The 18,133-nt window shown below is 43.7% G+C and overlaps 2 protein-coding genes across 4 annotated transcripts in view; one reads left to right on the top strand and one right to left on the bottom strand.

Annotated features, from left to right (window-relative positions):
- Positions 1–8,672, bottom strand: part of Larp4 (La ribonucleoprotein domain family member 4) — a 43,872-nt gene extending 35,200 nt beyond the window's left edge. For all 3 annotated transcript variants that reach the window (XM_029548114.1, XM_029548115.1, XM_029548116.1), the window contains exon 1: positions 8,516–8,672. In XM_029548114.1, the coding sequence (XP_029403974.1) occupies positions 8,516–8,533 (18 nt within the window). In that variant the 5' untranslated portion in view covers positions 8,534–8,672. The remainder of the gene's footprint in view (positions 1–8,515) is intronic.
- Positions 8,673–14,719: 6,047 nt separating this feature from the next.
- The window catches only part of LOC110334566 (protein FAM186A-like), a 34,519-nt gene continuing 31,105 nt past the window's right edge, over positions 14,720–18,133 (top strand). The window contains exon 1 of the mRNA XM_029547878.1: positions 14,720–14,908. Coding sequence (XP_029403738.1) covers positions 14,720–14,908 — 189 coding nt within the window. The remainder of the gene's footprint in view (positions 14,909–18,133) is intronic.

The following is an 18,133-nucleotide window of genomic DNA, read 5'->3' as shown; positions in this document are numbered from 1 at the left end:
ATAATGTATTGAGTACCAGAAAGACTACAGGGACCAAAACAAATAGTATAAGTCACTTCCCTTAGGCAATAACACCTTTTATTTCATTTTTGTGCTTTTTCTATATTTCCCCACACTACATATATATATATGTAAAAACAAATATATATATATATATATATATATATATATATATTTGTTTTTGTTGAAATCTGCCTGCCTCTGCCTCCCAAGTGCTGGGATTTAAGGCGTGCGCCACCACACTAGGCTCAAGACTTCTAATTCTTGAAATGATTAATCTTCTCAGAGACGTTACTTTTCAGGTAAACATAAAGTAAGCAGGGTTGGACAGCTAATAAAAAAAAAGCCAGTATTTGGACCTTGGTAGTCTGTCTGAAAAGTCTGCACTCTTAAACTAATAAACTGATGTTGCCTAAGTTTTATACTGCATAGGAATATGATAAATCTTCTCTCCAAGCAAATGACCTCTGACCCCAATTTTACCTGAAATGACTAACGATCAGCAAAAAATGGACACAGAAAATAGCTACCAGATAAGATCCAGGGTGCCCAAGACAGAAGTCAATTCAGACTGATGATCATTTCTATCCCAGGGATAGAATTTCAGTTAAAGATTAATAGTCATAGTAACTTTCATAATAGTATTTAACCTCTACCACAAAATGCTTATAGTAATTTAAAATTCTGGAATTATTCAGTTTGTAAACTTCACTACAGTCCCAGTGACTCTGTCAGTAAATTACTATCCTCTGGCACCTTGAAGGGTATATGAATACTTAGAACACTGGAGAGTCACAGTACCTTCAGAGTACAGAAAGTGTCTGCTCTTTTGGAACTTGAGTTATAGATGTGTCTGAGCCACCATGTTGGAGTAGGAATTGAACATAGGTCCAGTGCTCTTACCTGCTGAGCAGTCTCTCCAGCCCCCAAAGGTATTTTTGTTTTTTAAATCTCTGGTGTATAATGTAAGTTAGCAAACTTTTTATTACTTTCAAATAAGAATGAACATGCAAACATATGCTGAGGCTGCAGACACATAGTCCTTGTAATTTTAAAATGTTTTAGCATGTCATTCCTCTTAATAATTTACCACAGGTATGATACATTATTAGTATAATACTTAATTTACAGAACAGGAAACTGAGAAGCCAAAGTTAAATAAATTCCCCAAAGGCAAAAGTAACCAAGCCTAAGAGTACAGTTAATTTGTCTGGTCAAGAGTCCAGTTCTTACTTTTTGTTTTAAGAAAGTCTCATTATGTTGCCAAGCTGCTCTCAACTGCCTAGGTTCAGGTCCTATTTCTCAAGTATGTAGAACACTTCTGTGTATATCAATCAACCCCCATGCTGGTTAGAACATCTACCTTTTTCGCATTCAAGATTTACATGGAGATTAAATCCAGGGCCATGCCTCACCTCACTGATCCACTTGCTCTGATTCCTGAGTGCTAGAATTAAAGGCAGGCACCCCTAAGCCTGCTACCTGCGTTTTTATCATTTGCATTCTTTTAACTATTACATGTAAATGTATGTAGTTTAATACAATTCAATAATCATCATTTTTGCTTAAGAAGTTTAGATATGCTACAAAGGGATATTCTTTACTAAGAAAAAAAAATCTCTGGGAGCACTAAAGATGGAATGCAGACAAGTACTCACTGAGCTCAGCCCTTGCTTGGTCAGGTGGTAGTGTCCATCTATGATCTCCTATTCTCAGCACACTGATGAAGAGAGCCTGGGCTACCCAATGAGTTCAAGACTGGCCTGCGCAAACTCAGAAATCCTTAAACATACACACAAAATCCCCAAACATTTCTTTGAAAAGAAAGTCAAAGTAGTGCTGCAAGAGCCAATCCGAGCAATTGAAGAGAAGGAGGGGCAGTTCAATCTAATCCCTGCTGTACTGCAAGTTAAGAGGCCAACACAGGCTACAGTTGAGACTCTGTCTCAAATATATACATACATATAGACAACTATTTTAAAACCTGTAGATTTCTGCGTTTTGTAACAACAATTTACTAATGTACCTACATATCAACATCTCACCACAACCATACCAGAATGTATTATGACTTAATACATATGCCAGAAACATCATAAATATAACTATGTCAGTATAGATAAAAACAAATTACTGACAGGAACTTGAGGCTCCGATATTTTATTGAGGTTGTGTTTGTCACTTCAAGTTAACATCTGAAGGAATAATTCCTAAATCTTTTAAAAAAGCAACAATGCACAACACAAAACAAAAAATATGAACCTGGTTCATATTAGGATACTAAATATCAGAGCCAGAATCATTTTTCGTTTTCACTTAAAGATAGTAATCAGTTTTATAACTAAATAGCTGGATTAACGAGTTTCTCACCACCCTTAACCTTATACCCCTCTGCAACACAGACTTAGACTCCATTTGCAACTACACCAAAATTTTGTTTTAAGCCCCAAGGTAGAAAATCAAAGTTGCAGCTTTCATATACATAGAAACCCTGTCTCAAAACCCTCCCTCCCCCAAAAAAGTTGCAGGCTTCAAATGTTTATCTAGTACCAAAATTTTCTTTTAGCCCAAAACTAGTATTAGTATTTTCAGTAACTTGCTTTTTTATATAATCTGAAGCACCAACCAATGTTTTTGTATCTTTCCTTAAAATTATCAATTAATCTATTTTGTTCACATACTTTGCCTACACATATACCTGTACACCATGGCATGTAGTATGCAGAGGCCAGAAAAGGGCACTGGAACCCTTGGGACTAGACTAATAAAACCTGGATCCTTTGGAAGAGCAGTCTGTACCTAACTGCAGAGCCATCTCACTCAAAAGATCAATTACTCATAAAATTTCTTGGTAAACTCTTCACAATAAAGTGGCCGGAACTACCTAGTGCAGATTGCCTGCTCAACACTCAGATTGGATGGCCCATCCTAAACCGCCCCCCCCCAATCAAGACTAAATATATTCATAATTTGTTAATGCACTTCCTTCCTAATCATTCTTTTTTAAAATATTAATTTTGAGGCTGGGAAGACAACTGAGTCAGTAGAGTGCTTGTCCAAGCAAGGATGAAGACTTGAAATCTCCATCAAACAAAACAAAAAAACAAAACAGAGGTGCTCACCTTTAATCCTAGCACTCTGGAGGTAGAGGAAGGTAGGTGATCCACTCACTCAGTTCCAGGATAGTCAAGGCTACACAGAGAAACCCTGTCTCAAAAAAAACAAACAACAAAAAAAACCCTGCCTTCAAAAATAAAACAAATGAGGCAGAGGCAGGTGAATTTCTGAGTTCAAGGCCAGCCTGGTCTACAGAGTGAGTTCCAGGACAGCCAGGGTTACACAGAGAAACCCTGTATCAAAACAAACAAACAAACAAACTGGGACAGCATGTTAGTTCATGTTATTAATCCCAGCACTCTGGAGACAGGGGGAAATATCCCTGAGTTCAAAGCCATCCTGGTCTATATAACAAGTTCCAAGCCACTGAAACTACATAAGTGAGATGACTTGGCAGGTAAATCTGTTTGCCACTTTGATGGACACAGAACACATATGATGAAAGAATAGAAATAACTCCTACAAACTGTTCTCTGACCTTCACAGGTATGTCACAGCACAAGAAAGGAAATGTGAACACACACACACACACACACACACACACACACACACACACACAAATGTGGAGGAGGGGACTGACAGGTCAATCCCAGTCTTAAGGAAGCAAAGGAAGTCAGATACCTGGAGCTGGCTGGCCATAACCAAATTGGCAAGCTACAAGTTCAGTGGGAAACTCTGTCTCAGTAAAAACAAGGAACAATATATCCAACATCTATCTTGACTTCCACAAGTGCATATGCACACACATAAAATATATACAATGGGAAGTGAGGTAAAAAACATAAACCCGGGCTGGTGAGATGGCTCAGTGGGTAAGAGCACCCGACTGCTCTTCCAAAGGTCCGGAGTTCAAATCCCAGCAACCACATGGTGGCTCACAACCATCNGTAACAAGATCTGATGCCCTCTTCTGGAGTGTCTGAAGACAGCTACAGTGTACTTACGTATAATAAATAAATAAATCTTTAAAAAAAAAAAAAAAATAAACCCTAAAAATATATACACACACACACACATTAAATTCCAACAATAACAACTCTAATCAAACTATTTAAAAACCAAGTACTATATTGGGTGTGGAGAGGTATATAATCACCTTTAATTATCATAAAATTGTTTTACTTTATTTTTTTAAGTCAGGGCCTCTCTATGAACGCCTGGCTGTCCTGGTAGTATGTAGAACATGCTGGCCTCAAAGTCACTGAGATTAAAGGCATAAACCTCCACAGCACATGATGCTAATGGTCTTTAAAATGCTACGATCTAAAAGAGCATTAAACTTTAGTTAGAAAAAGTTTATAGGGCTGGAGAGATGGCTCAGTGGTTAAGAATACTGACTGCTCTTCCAAAGGTCCTGAGTTCAAATCCCAGCAACCACATGGTGGCTCACAACCATCTGTAATGAGAACTGACACCCTCTTCTGGTGTGTCTGAGGATAGCTACAATGTATGTACATATAATAAAAAATAAATAAATCTTAAAAAAATGTTTATAATGTTTCAAATTTTGTAAAATCTGAGGCAAGAGGAATTACTTTTTAATGGGTTCAGATTTTTCTTTTTATTTATAAAAAAGATTAACCTTTATTTATATGTATGTTTCTGTGCCCTAAGAGGCCAGCATAGGGCACTAGATCCTCTGGAGCAGGGGTTGTGAGCCTGGGACCCTGGAAGCAAGAGCTTCAATATCACAAACTGGATGCTAAAGAGTTCTGGAGATAGATGTAGTAGTGATGTTACATTACTATGTGATTTTCCTTTAAAACACCAAAGAAGGACTTGCAAAATGCTTAGTGGGTAAAGGCATTTGCTGATAAGCTAGATATTATTAGTTTGAACCCTAGGGCCCACTCCTGTGGAAGGACAGAACCTACTCTAGAAAAGCTGTCCTGACCTCTGTAATATACAAGCATCACCTCAACAAAAACCTGTACTATAAATTAAAAGAAACATGAATGTCAGTTGTTCATGCGCTTAAGAACTGCCTCTAGGGCTGGAGAAATGGCTCAGAGGTTAAGAGCACTGACTGCTCTTCCAAGGGTCCGAGTTCAAATCCCAGCAACAACATGGTGGCTCACAGCTATCTGTAACAACATCTGACACCCTCCTCTGGAAGGTCTGAAGACAGCTACAGTGTACTTACATATAATCAATCAATCAATCTTTAAAAAAAAAAAAAAAAAAAAAGAACTGCCTCTAGTCTGGACTCTGCCACAAACAACTTTTAATAAACTTACCAGAACAATTTTTTAAAAAGCATAGAGTATTTCAAGCAACCTAAGGTATACAAAAATCACTACTCCCATATTAAGTGGTTAATACTATCAGAGTAAAACTCAAATAGAGAGAAATCCAATTTAGTAAAAAGCCAAGGAAGGACATTTTACAGGAAGGGAAGTGGTAATGCATGCCTTTTATCCTAGCATTTGGGAGGCAAAGATAAGCAGAGCCTGGTCTACACTGCAAGTTCCAAACCAACCAGGGCTAGATAATGAGGCACTTAATTAAAAAAAAAAAAAAAAAAAAAAAAGTTAAGGGCTGGGATACCAAGTGGCAGACAGCATGCCTAACATCAACAGTGCTCAGTGTTGGGGTGGGGGAGTTGAGGGGATTAGAGCAAACATCCTAGAACTCAGAATTTAAAGAGGATTGATTGCACATTCCAAATCCCTCCTTTGTAACTAACCCCTCTAGTTCTCAGGTGTCTCCCCCACTCTTCCTTAATTTACATGCTTACTGCCCTACTCTCTCTCAGGTTAGAACTCAGCCTCAGTCTCCATTAGCCATTAGCCGAGTCAGGAGGAGCAGGCGCAGTCGGGCCTGTCTTCTTTTTCATCCCCAGGACCCACATAAAGGTGGAAGGAGAGAATGACACTGTAGAGTGGTCCTCTGATCTACATGCACACTGTGGCACCACACACCATACATACACCCACAAAAATAATTAGCTCTTAAGTTGTGAAATGTGTAAGATCACAAAGTAAATTAATTATATTGAACAAGCCATTATCAAAATATCATAAAGTTGTTAGTATGTTAGACAAATGAGGGTTTTTTGTTTTTTTGTTTTTTTTAAGACAGGGTTTCTCTGTGTAGCCCTGGCTGTCCTGGAATTGGATCTGTTTACCAGGATGGCCTAACCAACCTGCCTCTGCCTCCGCCTCCCAAGCGCTGGAATTAAAGGTGTGTACCACCACTCCCTGAATTTTAACTGGTTTTGATATATTTCAAGATATTAATTTTCAATAAACTACATATCAGAAAAGGATGAACTAAATAAAAAGTGACTAATGAGCATATTAACTAAATTTACTTAGTAGTTTGGTGGAAAATACAATAATAATTCAGCCTCAATATTCATTAGCAGAGCCAGGAGTAGAGGTGCACTTTGGGAGGCAAAGGCATGTACTGTGTCTAAACTTGGAAACACGCCTTTAATCCCAGGACTCAGGAAGCAGAGGCAGTCAGATCTCTGGGTTTGAGGCCAGCCTGGTCTAAAGAGGGAGTGCCAGGTAAGCCAGGCTACAAAGAGAAACCCTGAGTGGGGTGGGGGGAACAGTATTTGTAAGGCATGGTAATTCCTAAAGGAAACTAGCCCTCTTTAGAATAAAACCTGATTTCTTATCCTTTTTAAAAATAAGGTGAAAAAAAAAGGTGAGCTTAAATTAATAACATCAAAAATGAACAGTCCACTATTCAAAATTGAGTCCACTATTCAAAACTTTTAGTGGACTGTTTCAAATATCCAAATGAATACATACTACTGACCTTCAGCATACATTAATTAGGCATTAATCTTTAACGCCTGATTTTAGGATCCCAAACTTATCAACTGAAAGGTAGAACAGGGAATAATAATGAGGGAAAATGAGTATAGAACATATAAGAAGGTATTTACTTAATATACACGTGCTTGTGTGAAAATGTCCTTATGTAACACAATAGCAAGTAAAACGAATATACACAATGAAAAATAAAAAGAGGGCTGGAGAGATGGCTCAGTGGTTAAGAGCACTGACTGATCTTCCAGAGGTCCTGAGTTCAATTCCCAGCAACCACATGATGGCTCACAACCATCCATAATGAAATCTGACGCCCTCCTCTGGAGTGTCTGAAGACAACTACAGTGTACTTATTACATATAATAAATAAATCTTTAAAAAAAGAAAAAGAAAAAGAATTGCTTATTTACTTTATGCCAGACTACAAGAGAATACGATTCTCCCACCACCACTTCAGAACACTCTTCGCCCCTGAGTTAGCCCCATCTTCCAAGTCCATTATACAACCTGTGATTCCTTCTCTCATGAAAAAAAGATTCTTTTTATGGGCATAGTTAACAAATGCCAAGTTGCAAAGTTGCAGCTTTGCTGGATTGACGTTTTCACAATGTAAGAACAATATGATCTGGAATCTACTCAAAGCATTTGCCAGGCAGTCAGCTGATGCTCACTCAACACAACAGGGCAGAACGAGAGAAATTAAACTTCATTATTTGTCTAAGACAGGTAATCACTGCCTTGACCGGTAGACGGCCCGATGGCAACGGTAGTTCCACCGATCCAACACCGCCACAAAACCCCGGCTTCCCCTAAGTTTCTCTCCTCCTTTGTAATTTTCCCTTGTAACCGGCTCCGAACAGGTTCGCGGAATCAACCCGCACCACGCAGCCGCAGCCCGAGTAACTTTTACAAAAGGTCAGAGCGGTCGGTGCCTTTCAAGGCTTCCGACCCCTGTGGGGCTTCGCCGTTCGCACCAGCCTCGCTTTCTCCGCCCCAGAACGTTCCAGGGCTGGCGGACGCCAACCCAACAAAATGTTGGTGCAGCTTGGGGGTCCGGAGGTGGGGAGTGAGGGGAGCGGGAGAGCTTTCTACTCTTAAAAAAAAAAAAAAAAACCAACACGCCTCTCCCCGGTTAGCGAGACAAAACCCCTCGGCGGCCGCAGCTCCCCTTCTCCCGCGCTCCCACATGTTGCTCGCTCGGTCCCGGGCGGCCCCGCGAGGCCTCGCTCGCCCCCAGCGCGCCCACCTGATCGCCCTTTCTCCGCAGGCTCCGCCCCCGCCGCCCCGCCGCCCGCCCGCCCGCCCGCTCGCTCGCCTCCTTCAGGAGCTCCATATGGGACACCCTCGGCTCCCTCGGCTCCTCACGCCACCTCAGCCCAGCCCCCGACGCGCCGCCTTCCCTCTCCCCGCCGCCGCGGGCCTCGACCCCCACAGGCGGCTCGGGCGTGCGGAGCGCACGGCGGGGCCGCGGGCCTGCACGGCCCAGGTGCTGTGTCAGCCTCTCGTCGGGCTGCGCGGCGTGGACGGCCTGGAAAGTCACATGGCGGCGGGACCGGCCCGCGCCCCGAACGCTCCGGCTCTTCTCGGAGCCCGACCGGGCGACCCGAGCCACTCACCTCAACGAAGAGCAACATGTCTGCTTCCGCTCGGCCCGATCGCTCACGCTGCCGCGACTCCAACTGGCTCCCAGGCCCGGGCCCCGGTCGGTAGGATAAGGACACTCGCCTTGCCCCTCCACCCGGCAGTGGCCCCGGCTCCGCCCCCGCCGTCAGCCGCTGCGCCCTGACCCGCCCAGTCCCGCCTCTCCGGAGGCAACAACTGTTTCCGGTTCTGGAGGCCAACTGCTTCCGGGATCGGAGGGCCCGCCCGCCCCCCCGGCGTGCTTCGCTCTGGCTGGCTGGTCTCTGGCGGCGTGAGCGAAAGTGTGCGGTCCGTGTCGCGTGTGGGTCGACGCTCGGGAGGCCGCGCCGGGCTGTGCAAAACGCTCACTGACGCTTGTTTCACTTTCTACCAAAAAGCTGACCAAACGCTGGCGCAGCTTCGGGGTTCAAAACCTAGGTCCGATTAAAAGGCGACTGAGTGCGCCCGCCCCTGCTGATGACGTACTGCCCCCCGTCCCCCAATAGAAAAAAAAAAAAAAGCTGTAGAGGGAGCTAAGATACTACACAGCCACTCTATGTTAACTGCATCCTACGTGCTTGTACTGTACTAAGCATTTTGCATAAGTTAATCTTAAGGCCCTATGAATATATTGTTGGAGGAGGGCTGGAGCAGAATCAGATTCCTTTCGCTACAACTTTGATAGAACTTTACCACAAGCCCCCCCCATCAGGTCTCATTAACATAATGATGCTCTGCTGCGATGCTTAATGCACTACTAAAAATAATTAGCCTAGCTCTCTTCTTTATTGATGTTTTCATAGTCAAATAAAATAGTATACAAATACTTACTTTAACTAGAGTTATTCTTCCATTACCAGTCTCTTTTGCTCCAGTTTCACTTTTTTTTTTTTTTTAAATTAAAAAAAATATGAAGTGTGTTGGCGCGCACCTTTAATCACAGCACTTGGGAGGCAGAGGCAGGCGGATTTTTGAGTTCGAGGCCAGCCTGGTCTAGAGAGTGAGTTTGTTTCCGTTTTTTGAGACAGGGTTTTCTGTGTTGTTCCTGGAACTTGCTCTGTAGACTAGGCTGGCCTTGAACCCACAGAGATCTGTCTGCCTCCTGAGTGCTGGGAAAACACCTTAAAGTGATCTTTTCATCTCATCAACTCTTGCTTGTTTTCCAAGCCTTCCCCTTTTTTTTCTTCAGTTCAATAATTAAATACTGTATATATGTCTGTGAACCAGGTGTGTGCCTGGTGCAAATGGAGACTGGAAGATCTCTTGAAAAGGAGGGCATCAGATCCCTTGGAATCTTAATCACTGAGCCATCTCTCCTGCCCTCCGTTAAGAAAATAAGACTCATTTTTATTATCTTCAATTATGTGTTGTCTGAGTATAAGTATGTGCACATGAAAGACGTGCCCTGAAGGCCAGCAGCCAGATTCCCCTGGGCCTGGATTTAAAGTGGTAGTGAGGCACCAGGTGTGGGTGCTTGGAACCATCTACAATAGGGGTGCCCTCTTAATATCCAAGGCTTAAGAAGGCCGATCTCTCTTCAGCCCCAAGATCTTCCTCTTATTGTTTGTACAAATTTACTTTCATTTTACATGTATGGCTCTTTGCCTGCAGGCATGTAGATGCACCTTCCTGCATGCCTGGGAACTGAACCTGAGTCCTCAACAAAAGCAACAAGTGCTCTTAACCACTGAGCCATCTCTGCAGGCCTAACCTTTCAATTCTTTCCTTTTTATGTTTCTTTCTTTTGCTTTCTTTCTCCCTCTCCCTCCCCTCCCCACACATCCACCTCACCATAACAACATCTGTATAGCCCTGGCTGTCCAGGAACTCACTTTGTAGACCAGGTTGTCCTCAAGCTCAGAGATCCTCCTGCTTGTGCCTGCTCAGTGATGGGATTAAGGTATGCACCACCACTACACCCAGCCCCAACTTTCCTTTTTTCGAGAGGGTTTCTCTGTATAGCCCTGGCTGTCCTGGAACTCACTCTGTAGATCAGGCTGAACTCGAACTCAGAAATCCCCCGCCTCTGCCTCCCAAGTGCCACCACGCCTTTCCTTTTCTTAACCCATATACTCCCCTTTGTTTTGCTTTGCCTCACAAGAGTCTTTCTCACATTGATACTGAACTCTATTTGCTGTTAAAATGCTGATACTTATGCCTTAGACCATCCTTAATTGGCTCGCCTGTAGATGCCCAATATTGGGGTGGGGGGTTGGAGACAGGGTTTCTCTGTGTAGCCCTGGCTGTCCTGGAACTCACTTTGTAGACCAGGCTGTCCTTGAACTCAGAAATCCGCCTGCCTCTGCCTCCCGAGTGCTGGGATTAAAGGCGTGTGCCACTACGCCTGGCTATTATTTTAATATTTTTATTTTATGTATGTGAGTTCACACTGTCAGACACACCTGAAGAGGGCATTGGGTCTGATTACAGATGGTTGTGAGCCACCATGTGATTGCTGGAAATTGAACTCAGGATCTCTTAACAGCTGAGCCATCTCTTCAGCCTGATTCCCAGTTTTTCTTTTTTTATCTCAATCATTAAACTTAGTTGCAGGATATCTGATCACACTGTGAATCCTGAGACTGATATTTACTAGAAAAACCTATTTCTAGTGATGGTGTGGCTCAGCCCTTAGCACACATCTTTAACCCAAACAATGAAGGTAGTTAACTTGAAGAAGGAAGCACCCATGTTTGAAAGTGATTTCTAATTAAGTGGCCAAGTGCCAAATCAGAGAATAGGATCTGCCCAGTTCTCATGAGGATAGGAAAGGGAAGCAACTTGAGGAAGCAGTGCAGAGAGAGGAAGGGGCAGTTGTTTTTTGTTTTTTTTTTTTAACTGGGACAGTTGTACAGACAGGTTGGAGAGAGAACAAACTAGACATAGGTGAGGACAGATGAAGCCAAAGAATGAGAAGGAGCCAGAATACTAGAACATGTTGCCGAAGTTGGTTTGAACCCAAGCAGAATAAATCAGTAAGAAACAGAGAAGCCAGTCTGACGTCAGTCAGCTTGGAGTGGAGTTTGAGCCAGAAGAGCTGAGCTAACCGGCCACCCTAAGCTCAGAACTAGGAAAGGACGAGCTTATTTCAGCAGCACCTGTTACAGGTGACACATCCTAGGCCTAGATAAGGTGGTATGGAGGCTAGAAGCTTCAGGACTAAGCCTGGTTAGTAGATAGAGGCAGTAAGCCTCAGAGACAACATTTACTTCAGGCAAATAAAAGCTATGTTACAAAACGCCCTCCCACAAACATAAAAATGTTAGCACTCACCTCCAAAGCCATGATGCCTCAGGATATCTTCCCTATTTGCCAGTCAGTATCTCTTTACAGAAGGTTCTCCCCAAGGCTCTGCTCCACAGATCTCTTCACGTCTTCAGTTAGCAACTTATAGTTTATCTTAATTTTTCCCCCATTTTTAGTTTGTTCATAAAAACCCTATTGTATGGTCTTGGTGGCTTACAGTAACGGCAGCAGCACAGTAGTATCTCAACAAATGTTCTTCAATTGGAAGGGGAGGATTTTAAAGCTTGCCTTTAGCTGGGCAGTGGTGGCACACGCCTTTAATCCCAGCACTTGGGAGGCAGAGGCATGGATTTCTGAGTTCAAGGCCAGCCTGGTCTACAGAGTGAATTTCAGGACAGCCAGGGCTAAGCAGAGAAACCCTGTTTGGGGGGTGGGGGAACTTGCCTTTAAAAGGCTGCATATCCAGTTGCTGATTAATTCCATGGTACGTGGGAAGGATACAAGAGAGAGAGAGAGAGAGCTGGGCGTGGTGGCGCACGCCTTTGATCCCAGCACTTGGGAGGCAGAGGCAGGTGGATTTCTAAATTCGAGGCCAACCTGGTCTACAGAGTGAGTTCCAGAACAGCCAGGGCTACACAGAGAAACCCTGTCTAGGATTTAAAAAAAAAAAAAAAAGAGTGAGAGAAAAATCGTTTTAAATTAGTTTAGTTGACAAGGCTTTGTAAATCGCTCCCAGAAGAGTTGTACCTTTCTCCCTGTAAAATATAAGAGAGCTTTAAGACTTTCTTAATTTAACAAGAGTAGGAAGCTCTGAATCTTTTGAACAAGGTAACTAAGGCTGGGTTGTGGTCTATAAGATAGGAGAGGAAATGGTGACTATAGGAGTCCCGGTGAGGTCAACAGCCCCAGACAGTGTTCTGGGTGTTCGCAGATGTGCATAGCAGGAGATGTCTACATCCTGGAAGTTTCTCTGGAATATCTAAGGAAAAGCATCCTAAATGCAAGGGAAACAGAAGTCAGGACCAGTGTGTGACTAGTGTACACACTAGTACCATTTAGGAAGTTATTTGGGAACAGAGAAGGGAGTCGCAACCTTTTTAAAAAAAAAAAAAAATGAGATAGAGCCAGGCAGTGGTGACACATGCCTTTAATCCCAGCACTTGGGAGGCAGAGGCAGGTAGATTTCTGAGTTCGAAGCCAGCCTGGTCTACAGAGTGAGTTCCAGGACAGTCAAGGCTACACAGAGAAACCCTGTCTCGAAAAATCAATCGCCTAGCCTCAGCACCTGAGAATGGAATTACACATCTGCGCCACTGTGACTAGCTGACAGTGGCAGCTCAAAGAGAAACATTTAATTTGACCTGTACATGTTTATTATCTTTAAAAGACAACTGCTGCTGGGCCTGGTAGAGCTTGTCTATCATCCTGGCTCCCTGGGGTCTGAAGCAGGAAAATCAAGAGTGGAAGACCTTGGCCAGTGAGATGGCTCAGTGGGTAAAGGCTCTTGCCACTGTGCCTGGTAACTCAAGTCCCCAGGAACCACATGACTCCCACAGGTTTCTCTCCTCTCTCTCTCTCTCTCTCTCTCTCTCTCTCTCTCTCTCTCTCACACACACACACACACACACACACACACACACACACATCAATCAATCAATCAATGTAGTATGTAATTTTAAAAAATTAAATTCAAGACCAAGACCAGTCTGGGCTATAAAGTTAATTCAAGCCCAATCCGCCAATTTAAAAGAGAACTGTCTAGAAATAAACTGAAAATGCAGGGGAGTGGAGCTGGCTGTGTAGCTCAATGGTAGAGAGCTTGTGGAGCCTGCATGGGCCCTGTGTCCAGTCATCGATAGTGTGCAGAAGGGACGGAGGGAAAAAGAAAAGAAAAGCAACTACTTCACAACTCAGGCCTCTTTCTCTGTGAACTGAAACACCTTGTTTGTGTTCTGTTCAGATCTTGAGAGAACCCAACAGAGGACTAATTTTACAATGCTTCCAACAAGGAACCAACATAAGAAATTTTTGTAGAGAGCAAAATTTTCTATACAGCAGTCATTTTTAAAAATATGTACAGCCTATCAGATGATACTGTAAAGTTTATGGGTCCATAAACACAGTAAAACTATGTAAAGATAGACTAGGTACATGGCACCCCAAATCCATGCTTGCCATTACCGCCGAACTAGGATTGAGGAGGCAACGCACACTGGGGAAGAACTGAGGGGACTCAACTTTATTTCTTAGGCTTTTTCTGCTTTTAAAGTTATCTAGCTAAGCATGGTCATGCACACCTGTAATCCCGGTACCTCCCCTGCAGTCAGAGCTGCTCAGAGCTCTCCTTGGGTAGAAAGCAGCCTCTAATGTTCCCTTCGACTTTGTGAGTCAACTATGAAACCCCAAAGTTTGTCAGGCTCTTAAAAAACAAAACAAAGCAAAACAAGAAAACATAAGTAAGGGGAAACTGGTACACTTCCCAATACCTTCTAAGTTATCAAACAGTAGAAAAGTTACGGGCAGATGAGGAGCTCGTAGGACACTATTCCCATACAGGCTTAAACCTGTTTCAGCCAAGTCCAGGAAGAGAGAAGAGACTGGATATTGGGTTCTAACACCTAGAATGTAATTCTGCAATGCAGGACTGTGTCTTCCATTCCTTTTAGCATTCCTGCCACCCTGTGTTTTCTACCCCTCCCTGTTCTACAACCGTATAGAATGTTTAGTTCTTTACACAGAGGAAGCAGCCCTAAACATTCTAGTCAATGATAGTGTCACAATGGGTCTACTAATAGCATCATCAAGACTTGAATCTTTGGAGCCTTCTACTAGGTCCAAGAAGGGTTCGCCGTAACCTCAGGAGTCCTTGAAGGTTCCTAGGGGTCACTTTCTAGCATTTGTCTCTATTCTGTGAAAAACGGAAGAGAAACAAAGAAATCACCCAAATTTTCAAAATGCCTGTCAAAAGGCCAAGTAAAGACTATGATGAATCTGACTCAGATGATGAATTCAAGGAGCTTGCCATGTTGAGAAAGCCCATAAGCAGCCCTGATAATTCAATGAGCTTGCAATTTGAGATCCCAGCATCAGTACAGTCAGTCATCAATAAGATTGAGGAATCACAGGGCTTTCGGGCCAAACAGGTGAGCAGCCAATTCATTGACAGACTTTGTACATCTTTGTATATCTTTGTACAACCAGGTGAAAAAAATTTTGTTGTTTGAATAGAAAACACTTCATGCCAGGCGTGGTGGCACACGCCTTTAATCCCAGCACTTGGGAGGCAGAGGCAGGAGGATTTCTGAGTTCGAGGCCAGCCTGGTCTACAGAGTGAGTTCCAGGACAGCCAGGGCTATACAGAGAAACCCTGTCTCAAAGAACAAAAACAAAAACAAAAACAAAAACAAAACAAAAGAAAGAAAAGAAAGAAAGAAAGAAAACACTGCACACTTGCTAGCTGACTGAATTGAATTTTAGGTAACTCTGACTTCAATCGACATTGTCACCACACTGACTGCAGACAGATAGCAAGCTCCAATTCTGTATTAGCCTGTTCACAACAAAACTGTTCACACAATTTAAGAAGTCAGTAGATCTGGATCTGATAGTGTACACCTGTAATTCCAACGCTCAAGAGGAAGATGAAGGTAGGAAGATCCTGATCTTGTGTTCAAACTTGAGGCCAGGTTGTGCTGAATATTAATGAGATGTGACTAACGTAAATAAATAATAAAAGGCGTGTCTTGTGGAAAAGGCTCAGCTGGTTGGGGCTCTTTCAGCCATGCCTCACACCTGAAGCTGACCCCCAGAGCCTGCTTGTCAGAAGAGAATCAAATATCCAGCTGTGCGCTGGTTGTCACACGCACATGGAGTGGCACTTTCACACACACCCCCCACACACAAGTAAAGGCATAACTGTGATTTTAAAGGTAGATTAAAGCTGACAATGGATCGTAGTGATGGAGGATGAGATAGACTCTAGGCTCCACTCCAGGACTTCCAAAAAGGGAAGAGAGGAAAGGTTGGTAGTCGTGGGTCTGCTTTCCACACAGAATTTCCTGTTCCGGATTCTCACATCTGGCAACACCGGTGTTTGCTCTCAGCAGCTTTATTTGTTGTCTTAGTTACTTTTCTATTGCTATGATGAAATGCCACATCCAAGGCAACATGTCAAAGAGTGTTCAGTGTGAGACCTGGCGTGGCAGAGAGTGAGAGTCCGGGGCAGAGCAAAGGCACAATGGCAGACAGCTGAAAGCTGGAGGCAGAGAGAGGACCAACTGGGCATGGTGTGGGCTTTTGAAACCCCAGAGCCCACAAAAAATATTCAAACATGTGAGCCTACCGGCCATTCTCATTCAAACCACCACACTCCACTCCTTGCCTCCATAGGCTTGTGGTTACATCAGGATATAAAACCCAAGGATTCCAACTTCAAAGGCCCCCATTCTCCTTTACACTCCTATCCCTGTTTGAACGTCCAAAGCTCAAAGTCTCTTCTGAGATTCAAGGCAAGCTGTAACGCCTCTTAACTGTAACACCCTGCAAGGTCAAAATAAAAAAGCAAAGTGCATACTTCCGATGCACGGTGGCAAAGAACATTCATTGCCATTCTAAAAGACCGATGGGGGCAGAGTGAAAAAATACTGGGCAAAGCAGACTGGAAACCCTGTAACTCCATGTCTGATATCAGAGGCCTTAGGGGCTCAGGCCTGCCTTTCAGCTTGCTGATTACAACACACGTCCCTCTTGAGCTGCTACCACTCCCTGTCTGCAACTCTCCTTGCCGGATGTCTCCTGGCTCTGGAACATCCAACCTTGTGGGGTCTCCAGTGCAATCCAGACCTCACTTTCACAGACAGACACACACACACACACACACACACACACACACACACACACACACACACACCACTGGCATCGCAGGGCCTCCTTGCAGGGCCTCCCCTTCATATGCCTGGCTTCAGTGGCTCTCCTTAACTGTGGAAGGAGTCTATAACCCCTTTACACATACAGCCTTCATGACTCTAACGTCAGAGCCACATTATTGGCACTGCCAAGTTCTGGTGCTTGCTTGGGAAAGAGGCAACCTGGCTCCCACAAATGATTTGCATAAGCTTTTTTGTTGTTACTCAATTTTTCTTTTTTTAGGAATAGAAAATTTCTTGGTTTTTACAAGTTGGAAGCTCAGCTGGCTGGGGGAGGAGGGGTCTTGCCCTGAGAGTATATTTCCTATATTCCATTTTGGAGCAGGCCCTTCTTTCTCTTCCTGCTTCTCCTCTCCCTCTTCCTCCTCCTCCTCCTCTTCCTCCTCTTCTTCCTCTCCTTCCTCTTCCTTCTCCTCCTCCTCTTCCTTAAGATGTTTTCACCTCTTTGAGCACAAGCCTTGGTTCCAGTGTTAAATTTCTCAGTGCTCTTTTTTTTTTACTTCACACTTACATTTTTTTCTTTTTGTCCTGCTCGTTCTTTTCCTTTATAGACCCACGTGAGATAATTAATAACTGAATGGAAAGGAAGAAATAAAAGAAGGACATGACTGCCCCAAGGGGACTGAGGTTTTTACTATAGATGTAAGAGAGAGCACGGGCAGACACATCCAGAAGAGTCCAAAGTGAACACTGAGCCCGACTGTGTGAAAACGGGGAGGGAGAACAAGAGAGGCGGCCTGGCCCAAGAAAAAAAGGCAGAAGGGCCAAAAAGGGTCAATGTGGCCAAAATGGATTATATAAGGAAGAGCTGAGGGAAGGGGAGCCCAGAAGCAGGTGGGGTGTGCCAAGTAAAAGGACCCTGTGACAGGTAAGGCCCGAGGGACTCTCAGAGAACCTGCCTGCCAGAGTCCACTTTGAAATGTTAATAGGCACCTCTTCCAGGTGTCCCCAGTTTGAGACCTAACAATAACCACACAACAGATCTCTTCCTCCGAAGAAATTAGTCCATTACTTTTAAGTTTAGGTGAGGCAGATTCTTGGACAAGAGGAGAAGGCAGCCACATTCGTTGCCAAAATATCGCAAGAACGGCCTCTAGCCGAGATACAAATCTCGTTCTGTTCTGAAACCTCTTGAGTTGGGCATCCATGGTCCAGCAGCTCTCAGCACTACTGATGTCCAAGCTCCCTCCTCCTAGCATAGCTTCTAAGCCCTGTGTCTAGCATTCAACCTCTCTCCTAATCCAAAGTCCCAGAGTCTTCCACAGTCCTCCAAAAGTCAGCATGGTCAAGGCTGTACCCAAGTCGTCCTCCTTCAGTTTCTTACTTACTTTTCTTTGCTTGCTTGTTTGTTTGTTTGTTTGTTTTTTGAGACAGGGTTTCTCTGTATTGCCCTGGCTGTCCTGGAACTCACTTTGTAGACCAGGCTGGCCTTGAACTCAGAAA

Source organism: Mus pahari, chromosome 17, assembly GCF_900095145.1.
Source record: "Mus pahari chromosome 17, PAHARI_EIJ_v1.1, whole genome shotgun sequence".
Taxonomy (NCBI): domain Eukaryota; kingdom Metazoa; phylum Chordata; class Mammalia; order Rodentia; family Muridae; genus Mus; species Mus pahari.
This window is presented reverse-complemented; position numbering and strand designations above follow the sequence as displayed.